General features: G+C 43.3%; 1 protein-coding gene across 1 annotated transcript in view; it reads left to right on the top strand.

Annotated features, from left to right (window-relative positions):
• The first annotated feature begins 5,470 nt into the window (after window positions 1-5,470).
• Window positions 5,471-12,157, top strand: part of SHB (SH2 domain containing adaptor protein B) — a 162,679-nt gene continuing 155,992 nt past the window's right edge. Inside the window, exon 1 of the mRNA XM_015821450.1 lies at window positions 5,471-6,193. Coding sequence (XP_015676936.1) covers window positions 5,471-6,193 — 723 coding nt within the window. The remainder of the gene's footprint in view (window positions 6,194-12,157) is intronic.

The following is a 12,157-nucleotide window of genomic DNA, read 5'->3' as shown; positions in this document are numbered from 1 at the left end:
CGTTGGAGTGATAGAAAAGCTGTTAGGCAGTCTCTGAGCCAGCTGCTCCGCTGCGAGTATACTCAGATTGATTTATTACATGCAGAGTGGTTGCCAGCAAGAAGGCAATGTATGCAAATTTTGTTATCCTTCAAGCAGTCCATAATTCCCTCAATTCTTTTTAGAATGAAGCAGTTCCTGAGCAGTTTTTCAATATTTCCAATACATGTCTTCCGCTCAGGGAACCTGCACCCACTCCTGGTTCAGTCTCTTCATGAGGGAACTATTGCTTTAAATCCAAGCGGCAACAGATCTTATACTGATAAGTTTGAAGCAGGGGCAGCTGAATCGACCTTGAGAAAACAGAGAAGTGATCCACAGACAGAGTTACCCACAGTCACTGATTCTGCTGAGGGTGTGCCAGAAGAAATGTTGATAGACCTTAACAATGTATTGCCAGAACCTGGTTACACCTGCCAGGTATCTTAGTCAGTTGGAGTCAGTAAACCCCCAGAAAGCATTCTCACTTGCACGGTGCCAGGTGTTTCCATCAGCCATCCTGTACAGCAAGTATAAAAAGACACCATTGGCTGAAAGACTCTGCTCCTGTGGCTCAGGAGAGGTGGAGGCCATTGGACACATATTCCTTCGATGTTCCTTCTTTAGAGCTATTCGGAAAAACCATATCCTCCCCATAATTGATAGGTATCCTGGTCGTTTGGAAAGTATTTATCTCAAGTGGCTGCTTAAGGATGAGCAGGCAGTGATCACGGCGCAGGTGGCTAGATTCTGTACAGCAGCATTGGGGATTCGCCAGAAACATAAACATTTTAGATCTTTTTAATAATCTTTTATAATTAATTTTATTACATGTTTTTATCCAGCACTAGACTATACTCAATGTATTTTTATTGTCAGGTCAGTATGATTCAGTTTTTCTGAAGGTAGCTAGTTTTTGTTATACTGTCTGTAAAACTAGGCAGACCTTGGTCACCCATTGATTACATCATTAATGGTAATATATTGCTATGTCTTCTTGTGTTGGTTCTATTTAGTTTTGTTTTATTTGAATGTTTAATTTATGTGTTGGCCTTTGGCTGCAATAATAAATTGATTGATTGATTGATTGATAGTTGGAAGGGACCTTGGAAGTCTTCTAGTTCAATCCTCTACTCAAGCAGGAGACCCTATAACATTTCAGACAAATGACTGTCCAGTCTCTTCTTAAAAGTCTCCAGTGATGGAGCATCCACAACTTCTGAAGGCAAGCAGTTCCACTGGTTTATTGTTCTCACTGTCAGGAAGTTTCTCCTTAATTACAGGTTGCTTCTCTCCTTGTTTAGTTTCCATCTGTATTACTATTACTATATGTTGTCTTGCCTTCTGGTGCTTTGAAAAATAAGTTGACCCCCTCTTCTTTGTGGCAGCCCCTCTGAGAATTTGGTGTAGGGTTCCTGCCTGAGCAGGGGGTGTAGGGTTCCTGCCTGAGCAGGGGGTTGGACTCGATGACCTCCAAGGTCCCTTCCAACATTATTATTATTATTATTATTATTATTAGTAGTAGTAGTAGTAGTAGTAGTAGTAGTAGTAGTAGTAATTATCCTAACTTTCTACATCATTAGTAACATAGCAGCATGGCTGTCAAAAATAGCATATCTTTCACAATTAAATGCTATCTTGTAACATTTAGAAGAGTTATGTTGTGATGTGACTGAAGTACATAGATCTCCCTATTTCTGCTCCATATTGTTGGTTACCTTTGATTGGGGTAGCAAAGCTCAGTAATTGGGCTAGCACATTATGCAAATCAGTCTGTTTAAAGATAAATTGCTAAGTTAGTCATAATGGCTTGGCCCTTCTAAAAAAGCAAAATCAAAAACATCATAGTGTGGCATAGTACTATGGGTGAATATAGCCACAATGTGGCTCAGTTTAGCCATATATGAATGTCACTCATAAAGTATCTTTGAACTAGTTTTGACCATAGAGTTGCATCATTTTCTTGACTCAATTCTTCCACAAATTGGTGGTGGTGGAATTTAAATTTCATGGTCTAATCCAACAGTGCTTATTTTTTTATATTTATCTTTGTAATTAGAACTCAGCTCCAATGTTTAGTGGAAATGACACTTGATGCAAGCATTCACCAAATATGCCCATTAATATACTCTGATCTTGACTGCCACCAATTCAGCATTCTGACAACACCAATGCATATTCTACTCAGAGGGAATTCATTTATCTTTCCAGGGTAAATATCGAGTTTATGAGCAACTTGTGTTTTGCATATGTGCGGGTTAATTGTGGAGTTGGCATACATAATTCAAATTCATGTTCCCTTTTTTTAGAAGGGCTCAAGAGTCTCCTATTTTATATCACCCCAATAAAACAATCTGGCACCTTTCATTTCCCCAGACTATCACGTATTCCTACATCTGCTTTGTACACTAGTGTAGTTGTTCACCGTTTTGTCTCTGTGCTGCTTTCATTTTGACTTTCAATCTGTATTCCTTCTGGCTTTTCATTTCTGTTTCATAAAAACTAATGGAGTCCTGGCAGACAATTAAAGAATATATTCTCAGTGGCAATAGATTTAGTCCATCAAAACTAGATTAATTTTCAGACCTGAGAAATCCCAGGAATGATAAGCAGGCAAAGAGGCACAGCCAATCCAAAGAACCTGAACTCTAAAAAGCAAACCATATTATTGGATAAGCTATAGCATACTGCATTTGAGATAAGATAGTTAAAACAGTACATGTGAACCTGAATAACAGAGGAACAAGCATCTATTAGAAATATGCAGATATGAAAATATAACTGATTGAAACCCTGTAAACTGCTGTGTATCAAAAGTGTCATTTTGAGAACTGATTAGCCACGCACACGAGATGCATTCCAGTTTTTCTGCTGAACATAAAAAAGTCTCTGGTTAAGTATAGGGAGCTACAAACAGGATCACAGAGAAGTGGGCAGGTGTCAATTATGCATTTACATATTTCCTGTTCCTTCCTGCTTTACAAATGCTATTGAGTAATAAGTAGATGTGCAGCAGGTTTTGTTGTTTGCTGATTTCTCTTCTGCCGTGCTAATTTTAAACAGAAATCGATGGGCTAAATGGACAGAACTCTACCTTCGTATAAAACAGCTACCTTCATTGTAGAACATTTTGCTGGCTGCCAATTTTTGATAAGATTTAAAGTGCTAAAATCTCATGCTGGTGCAGCACATTTCTTTATCTCTTTCACTTACAGCTTGCATCTGCATGAGGCAGTTAGTGGAATCTCTAGATTCCCTTTGTTATCACTAATTTGCTTTAATAATGGATTACTGAAGAAGCTCTAGAGTAAAAAGTTACCCACCAAAGCTCAGTGAGTGACTTTGGGCCATTTTCCCCCTTTCTCAGACCAACCTACTTCATAAAGTTGTTGTTGTGGAGGGAAAAAAAAGTGTCCTATACATGCCTTAATCTCCAGAATGAAAGGCACAATATAAATCTAGAAATAGCACACAAAAAAACTAATCTATCAACCACACATTCAAATGTTGCATGAAACCAAAACCAGAGTTGCTTCGATAGTGAGATGAGTGGCATATAAAGTTAATAAATAATAAAACCAAATCAACATCCTGTTTTATTCAATGTGGGAACTCCCCTAGCAACATACAAATTCACACTAGCCTGCTATTCATTCATTCATTCATTCATTCAATCAATTTATTTGGCTGCCTACTTGCTATAGATAGCTTACTAGCAATAAAAACATAGTATAGAAAATTTAGAAAAACTTTCTCCAAAACTGCACTCTATCTTTCCATGCAGGAGCTCCACACTGCTGTGGCAGAAGTCCTTGGCACCTGGCATTTCAGGCTGTGCAATTGCTTCAATGGTTGGCACAGCCTTTGTCTGCACAGAAAATGGAGGTAAGACTTCATTATGAAGACCACTGGTCATCACAATCTTTTCTATAACTAGCCTGCATTCCCATTTTACAGATTGGAGGTAGATCAGTGAAAGGTTGAATGGCCTAAAGCAGTAGTGGAGCTAAAAGTTGATATTTTGGCCATGTGGATTTAAATGCCTTTAATAGCGATTTGTCTTTTTAGATTCTCTCTTCATTCCTCCTTTAATTAAGCAATTTGAAGGTCCTGAAAGTCTATTTTTTGTACATCTGGCTAAATAACGTGTACAAATATAATAAAGGTATGCTTTTATTAGCAGTTCAGTCGTGCAAATTTTATTTCCTAGCAGGCGTTGTTCTCATCTTGCTAATTTCAAGGTGTGCTAATTTCTGTCTGCCAAGCACAGAAATCAACCATGCAGTAGCAACTCTCGGTGACGGAAAAGAAGAGGAGGAATTAATGTGAAGGAATAAAACAGCACCTGTTACTATGATCCCAAAACAGGAAAGGTTGAACATGAGCAAAGTATTCCCAAACATGTTCAGTTCTGGAAAATATTATTCTTGGATTGAAAACCTGAAAGTGTAGTTTAGGCAGATGCCTTATTCGTTAATAAACCGAAAACTATACGGAGCAAAACATTTTAGTCTGTGACTGGGTTTGTGGCATCCACATTCCAGCAGGTTCATCAGCCCCTGGATTAAAAATCCGATCCTGTTACAGGTGCTCCTCCAACTGCAGGACCGCCCTTCGCGTGCACACAATGACAACCGAAGGCTGGAAAAGATAATCGCGCAAACCAACTTCGCCGCCAGAGATTGGCCCTCGGGCGGGGAGGCGATCGTCCCGGGGGCCTCTCGCAAGCGCAACCAGAGAGTCGCGTCCTCTTGCCGGAGCTGGAAATTCCTCGCTTTCCAACGGCAACGAAGCCGACCGCCTGCCAGGAGGAGGAAAGCGCACCCGCCCTCCTCGCTCTCACCGCGGAGGAGAGGGGCGGGGGCATCTCGGTGCGCAGGCCCCTCCCCACCGGTGCGTGCCGAGCGTAGGGCCCAGCTGCCTTCGGCGGGCGGGCGGGCAGGAGCTGAGACCAGCGCGAGCGGACGCGCGAGGCAGCAGCCGCGACCGCGGACGGGGGGAGTCTTTTTCAGGCGCTGGGTACGGCCGTCCGGGCAGGGCCGCCGAGGCAGGGCGCCGGGGAGGAGCCGAAGCGCGGAGGAGGAGGAGCCGCTGCAGCCCCAGCCCTGTGTGCGTCAGGTCCTGCGGGCAACTCGGCAAAGTTCAGGGAAGGCAGGAAAGCGGCGCCTTTGAGGCGAGAGAAGAGGCGAGCCCAGCCCAGCCCGGAGCGAGGTGGGGGGCTTTCCCAATCCTCGTTGGGAGGGTGCGTAGGCATCTGCCGGGCAAAAGTTTCTAGCGGGGCCGGGAACGGACGGCTGAACCGAAGAAGCGGGTCCCATGGAGGGACGGGAGCTGCAGGAACAGCCGCCCGAGCCGGAGGGACGCCAAGGCGTGCAGCCCTGAAGCGGTGGCGCCCGGTTCCTCGGTCTCTCCATGGGCGCGGGCGGCGTGCTTTAGGAGGCAGGGTGCCGTCATGGCCAAATGGCTGAACAAGTACTTTAGCCTGGGCAATAACAAGACCAAGAGCCCTCCGCAACCGCCCCGGCCGGACTATCGGGACAAGCGGAACGGCACGGCGGGAGCGGGCGGCGGAGGGCATCACAACCACAACCACCACCATCACCACCACCACCACCACACGTCGCCGTGCTTCCCCCGCCACGACACCAGCGACCTGCTTCGCGCCTACCGCGCGCAAAAGGAGCGCGACTTCGAAGACCCTTACAGCGGGCCGGGCTCCTCGCTGCGCAAACTGAGGGCGCTCTGCCGCGCCGAGTATTGCGCGCCGGAGGAGCTGTTGGTGGAGTCGGCGGGTCCCAAGCCCTTCTCGTCCTCGTCCTGCTGCGGCGGCGGCGGCGGCGGCGGAGTAGGCAGCGGCGGGAGCAGCACCGCCACCGCCGCCGCCGCCTCCTCCTCCTCCACCCCCTCGACGGCCTCGGCTTCGCCTCAGCTCTTCCGCAGCCACAGCGAACGCCGGGCTGCCACCCCGCCCGACTCCGCGTCGGTCAAGTACATTTCCCCCAAGCACCGGCTAATCAAAATCGAAAGCGGCGAAGGTGGTAAGGGCGGCAGCGGCGTTCCCATCACCTGGAGCCCGCCGGGAATTGGCGGAGCCGGACAGAAAAAGCTCAACAAGTGTAGCGAACAAGGGGAGGGCGGCGGTGGCGGCAGCGTCTCTTTAACCAAGAAGGAGAAAGTAAGTGACCCCCCTCTGCCTTCTCCCGTGATTGAAAACGGGGTAAGGGGGGAAGGACAGCCTTGCTGTCTGGTTCTCACGTGCAGGGTGAATTGCTGATTTTGCAACCTCCGAGGTTCTTTCCTCGGAGCCCTGGGTAGGATTTCAACCCACGCACTAGGTTGCTGTGCAATCGTTGATTAATGCTTGGCTGCGTGAACTTTAATTATGTTTGAGAACGCTAGGAAACTTGGTGGTATTTTGCTTACATTAAGTGGCTGATTCACACTTGCCTGATCGTCACGTTCAGACTGTCACATCTCTCCGCTGAAGTGTTTATAATTTTAGCCTTTTATTAGTGTCTGGATGAGCAAAGTGCTGTTATTCTAAAAGTGGTGTGAAAGTTCTTTCTCTGACATTAAATCTGTTTAGACTTAGTTGAGAACCTTTCCTCCCCCCCCACACACACACATTAAATTTTTGGCATATTATGTGATAGCCAGTTAGGTGTAATGGTTAAGGCATCAGGCTGGATTCCAGGAAATCTGAGTTCTAGTCCTGCCTTGGGCAGACAGACAGACAGACAGTTGGATGACCTTGGGCCAGTCTGCCCCAAGAAGCAGGCAATGGCAAATTACTTTTAAAATTCTTGCAAAGAAAACAGCAGGGACTTGTTCAGGCAATCATCAGGAGTCAATAATGACTCAAAAATAAAATATGTGGACTTTAGGGTTTAACCTAAACTCTAGAACAGGGGTCCCCAACCCCACCCCACCCCGTCTGTGGACCAGTACCAGGCCATGCCATGCCATGCCAGCAACTGGTTCGCACAAACAAGCAAAGCACCATCGGCGAGATGCAGGCAGCACACAAAACCACGCACCCTCCGATCCACACGGAAAAACCTCTCTCCACGAAATGTCCCTGGGCACCTCTGCTCTAGAGTATGCATATTTGGTTTGATAGGCAGTAAGCTAGGAAAGAATAGTGATAAGTTTCAGCACACTGGATGAAAAAGACAGATGGAGAATAGGCTGTGAACTAGTTAGGGCCAGCTATTGCAGAATTGGTAATTGCTTGAATCAACTGTGCCTTTTGTATGCAAAACTGCATGAGGGAGCCAACAACAATCCCTTTCTTGGTGGAGGTGTGGACTCCTGAAGAGTGTTTGTGTGTATGTGTTCATTTGGACTTTGCCCTTATTGCATTCAAGGAGTAGAGGGCATGGTGCTAAGTGTGGGCTTATCCAATAGTATTCACATCCCCATTGTTGTATAAGTTATGTCAAGAGACAGTGGCTGAATCAGGAGGTGAACCTTGGTCTTCCTAAGCAAATCTGCTATGCTGGATCTACTTCTGTCTAGAAAAAAATGTGTATGTATGAGTGAACTTTGTCAGCTTGTGTATGGTTAGACAGAGGATTGTGCTATACTTACAGAGACTGAATATGAACCAATTTCTTATTGGAGATCCATTGGTTAAGTCTAATTTTGTGGCCTCACATTTTCTCCTTTAATATGCATTATACAGTTGTCTGAACTAATTGTGAGATGTCAGTATGGATCTATTGAAAAAGTCTTCTTTCTGATATGGATACTCTCTTCATTTGTTCTTCATAGAAGAGAATACTTTCAAGTATTTTTTTTTCTTTTTGCTGGGGAAACAGTTAATAGCAATGCTTCTAAGAGGCATCTTCTGGAGAGGCAGGTACTGTGGGTGAACTCTTGAACCAAACTTCAAACATTTTAAACTTTACAGCTCCCTCTCTTCTTTTGATGGACGCACTCTATGTTGCTGTGCTGTCTTTAGACAAGTCAGTTATAATTGGTTATGCTCGGTTTTAGAACTTTCTATTCATTCTCATATCCTGTGAAGCGCTGGACCCTAATTCCCTATCTGAAATATTACAAGTAGGCACCGTTCACATTTTTAGGGTTTTCTGGCATATAAGAACAAATTGCTTGGTGACTCAGCTGCTTTATATCTGGCCAGCTGAGAGTCCACATGACTTGTTGCAATTGTGGTAAGAGTACGCAACAGATAGTGGTTGTATTTTCAGATCTCTAAAAGAGAAAAGAAACTTTAATCCCTCAGATAAAGCACTAAGGAAACAGGGCTTGTTTATACTGCAATAACCTGAGTCATATGAAAATAATTCTAACTGCTTGAGTCACTGTAGATGCTATGTTAAGGGGCTTTTTTTTTTTTAAGGAGCAAGCGTTCAAACATTTGCAGGGTCAAACTGCTGTTGCATGGTTTTTAATTTTTATATAAAATCCTTGTGTCAGCAGTTTTTTGGAAAAGTAAAAATATGTTTTAATCCATTGGATTTTAACTGTAACTTTTATATGTAATATGTTACAATACAATATCAAAAACTTTTCAAAATTAGCATATGAAGCTCCATGTTAGAACACATATATATATATTTGGAGAAGATCATCTTGCAGATGATCTTCTTGAAATGAAGGCAGATTTCATCACTGCTTGACCAAAATTCAAAGAACAGTTTTAAGCCAAGACCTCTGCATATCCATTCTTTTACAACATTTATTTCTACAGAAAGACAATCTGCCTTCAGGGGAACACTTTCCACATAGGGCCAAATGGAGAGGCATTGTTGCTGCATGTCTGCTGTGGGGTTACTGCAGAGTTGCCCTGAGGATTTTGGAAAAGGTTCTTTGACTTGTGCTCCATTCTTTCCAGCCACTGGTCAACCTCTTGAGCAAGAGAAGCCCTCTGTATTTGGGCTCTCTTATGAGTGGCACCGTAACAAGGACAAATGTAATTTTATTTTTAATTTAATTTTAACTGAAGACTACAGAAAATGAGAACAATTCTTTTTTAATCAAGGTTTATTAAAAGTTTTTACATAGCTAAAAGACAAATGCAGAAGTATATAAAGAAAAGAAAGAAAGAAAAGAGGAAAAACAGAGTTAAAGAAAGAGAAGATAGTTAAAGAAGCCACTTGCGGGCCCAATTGGCAAGAGAAAGCTCAGGACCCTATTGGTTGGAAACATTTAGAAGAGGCCTTCATCCTGCAGTGGATAGACAATGGCTAAAATGATGATGATGATGATGATGATGATGATGATGATGATGATGATGATGATGATGACGATGACGATGACGACGACAAGCTCATTATCCTTGTCCCTCCTTAACATTACAATAATACTTTCAGCTCCTCATTCAATCTTTTTTTTCAATTGTCAAATCCAGAAATCATCAACCACCCTTTCACATTTTTCCATTTTCAGAAAATTAGAACAAAATTCCTCACAAGTTACCCATGACTCTTATCTGAAAGCCATAACTATGTTACATGTTAGGCTAGAAGTGTTTCTCAACCTTGACAATTTTAAGGCATGTGGACTTCAACTCCCAGAATTCCACAGCCAGCAATGCTGGCTGTGGAATTCTGGGAGTTGAAGTCCACATGCCTTAAAATTGTCAAGGTTGAGAAACACTGCTAGATGTTATGGTACAGCTAATGTTTTTAAGGTATTTAGTTGTTATTTACTTGGTAGATTTATCTTCAGCTTTTCTTCCAGTATCTTAAGTACATAGCACTCCCTTCCCCAATTATTTTGCCCAAAAAACTAATCTGTAAGGTAATTTGGGCTGGAATACTTGAGAGAGGAATTAATTCAAGACCACTCCAGTGAGCTTTAATGACTGAAGGTGATCCTGAACCTGGATCTCGTAACAACACTTTTAACATCTACATCACACCAGTTGTCTTGACAGTGCAGATTGCTCCTTTGCTTTGTTAACCCAACCTCTAAATATAGAGGTCATGTGTAAAAATGATCCTCCTCTCCTTTATTTAATGGGGCAAAAAATTGTTTGGATCTGGATGCATGAAATATTTTTGTGGTGGTCTTGCTTGAAATTACATATCTAAATGAATGAGATCAGCAGATTGTATGAGCATCCAAAAGAAGTAATTGAGCTGAGTGAAATATTGCCAGAAGTCTAACTCTTCCTCCTGTTTCTGCTTTAGTATTGTCTTTTTTTGTTTCTTACTAGTCACTCATGTGTGACCACTGGGTTTCCAAACAACCCTCTTCTATAACTGCCTACTGCAAAGGATATATTAGAGCAGGTGAACAAGCTGTCTTTTATTTATGTTTATTTTTCTTTTGAAAAACCATTATGAACTAATTCCTTATATGCTTCCATGTAATTCTGTGTAGCACCACTTGAAAAAACTGGAGACTGTAGCATCAAATACTTATCCAGAGCCCTATTCTTTGGGGGGGGGACTTGTCATATAATCCCAGTGGGGGCTAGTACAAGGGATGATAATTGTGTAAGTCTCTGAATTGTGGTTCTCAAAAGCAATGGAGACAGTTATCTGAGACAGTACTGATATTTCATGATTCCACTTTTGATCAAGACTGATACAAAGACACTCTGAAAGAAGATGCCTCTGAAAGAAGATGCATGTGTGAATCTATCTTATTTAGAATGAGGTGATGGTCCAAGCTAATTCTGGTTTTGATTTCTCTGGTTTCTAATACGCAGTTGGAAGTTGGTCTTTTCTCAGCCATGTGAGACTGTTTTTTTAAAGGGATGAATTGGAGTCATTTGGAAGAGGCAGCTGCTATTTTCCATCACGTGTTTTTTTTTTTTAAGAACAAAGAACATGTAGGCTCTTAGGTTTTTCAGAAAGATTCAGGTAGATGCAAGTGTGTGGACTGTGTACATAGTTCCTTAATTATATCCAGAGTATGAGATAAATAAAGTGCAGAGAAACAGATGGTGATAAGACTGGTAGAAATACATGGAAATAAGAGAAGGGGGAAAAATTCACAGAGGTAAGACAGAGATCAAAGTTTAAAGGGCTATTAACAGTTGCAACATATTTACACTTCTGAGCTTTTCAGTGCAAAAAGGCAGTATCAGAGCAAGCGAACGCTAGAGGCATAAATAGAAAAAAAACCTTCTTTGCTCAGAAGTACTTTTACATAATTACCAAATGTTGAAATCACTTCTAGGTCTGTAACTTTTGTGTCAAACTTGTACCCTGTAGGGTTTGGAGACCTTGCCTAAGCTGTGAGTTCAATGTTCTTAGCATATTAAGAAAAAATTAGGTAGAGTGAGAAGCAATTTCCCTTAATAGGAATTGTCAATCGAAAATGGTGATTTTGAACCCTACAAACACTAATGTTCTGTAGAACAGGGCTTTTCAACCTTTTTACCCATTGTACCACTTTTAGGATATGGCAATATCCGAGTACCACCAGTCACCTAGTAAGGTGTCAAAAACTTGATATATAAAAAAAGGAAAAAAGTGATGAAGTACAGGTAGTCCTCGACTTACAACAGTTCGCTTAGTGACTGTTCGAAGTTACAATGGCACTGAAAAAAGTGCTCCCGAAGCCACAGCCGAGCAAGACACCTGCCTGCCTGCCCGGCGGCGCTCTTCCTCCTGTCCGAGGTTTTCATTGTTGTGAGCATTTCTGTTGAGGATTGGCAGCGGGGGTGGGGTGGGGGTTGTTTGGTTTTTATTCCCCCGTCTGCTGGGTGGTTGCAGCAGGTTTTGGTCACTTCACATGACCCTGGGACACTGTGACCGTCATAAATATGAATCAGTTGCCAAGCATCTAAATGTAAATCACAAGACTCTGGAGATGCTGCAACATTCCAGCTTATCGGCGCTTCTTCTGGGCTCAGCGGAAGCGCCAGGATCAGCACCGAGCTCCAGCTGGAGCCTGGCGCTGATCCTGGCACTTCCACTGAGCCCTGACAGCCCTGCAGCTCCAGCCATCTCTCGCTCAGGCTTGTGCGGTGCTGCCACCGGTTCAGCTCATTCCCCTCCCCCGCTACCACTTTTCTAGGATGGTCACGTATCACCTGTCAGGTGCCAATGTACCACAGGTGGTACCCGTACCACTGGTTGAAAAGCCCTGCTGTGGAAGACTGCTATGAGTTATTCAATAAGATATTGTACGAAAAACTATTGCAGTACTTACTCCA

Source organism: Protobothrops mucrosquamatus, unplaced genomic scaffold (genome assembly GCF_001527695.2).
Source record: "Protobothrops mucrosquamatus isolate PMUCROS unplaced genomic scaffold, P.Mucros_1.0 scaffold1332, whole genome shotgun sequence".
NCBI lineage: Eukaryota > Metazoa > Chordata > Lepidosauria > Squamata > Viperidae > Protobothrops > Protobothrops mucrosquamatus.
The sequence above is the reverse complement of the archived record's forward strand: the minus strand, read 5'-3'. Positions and strand labels throughout refer to the sequence as shown.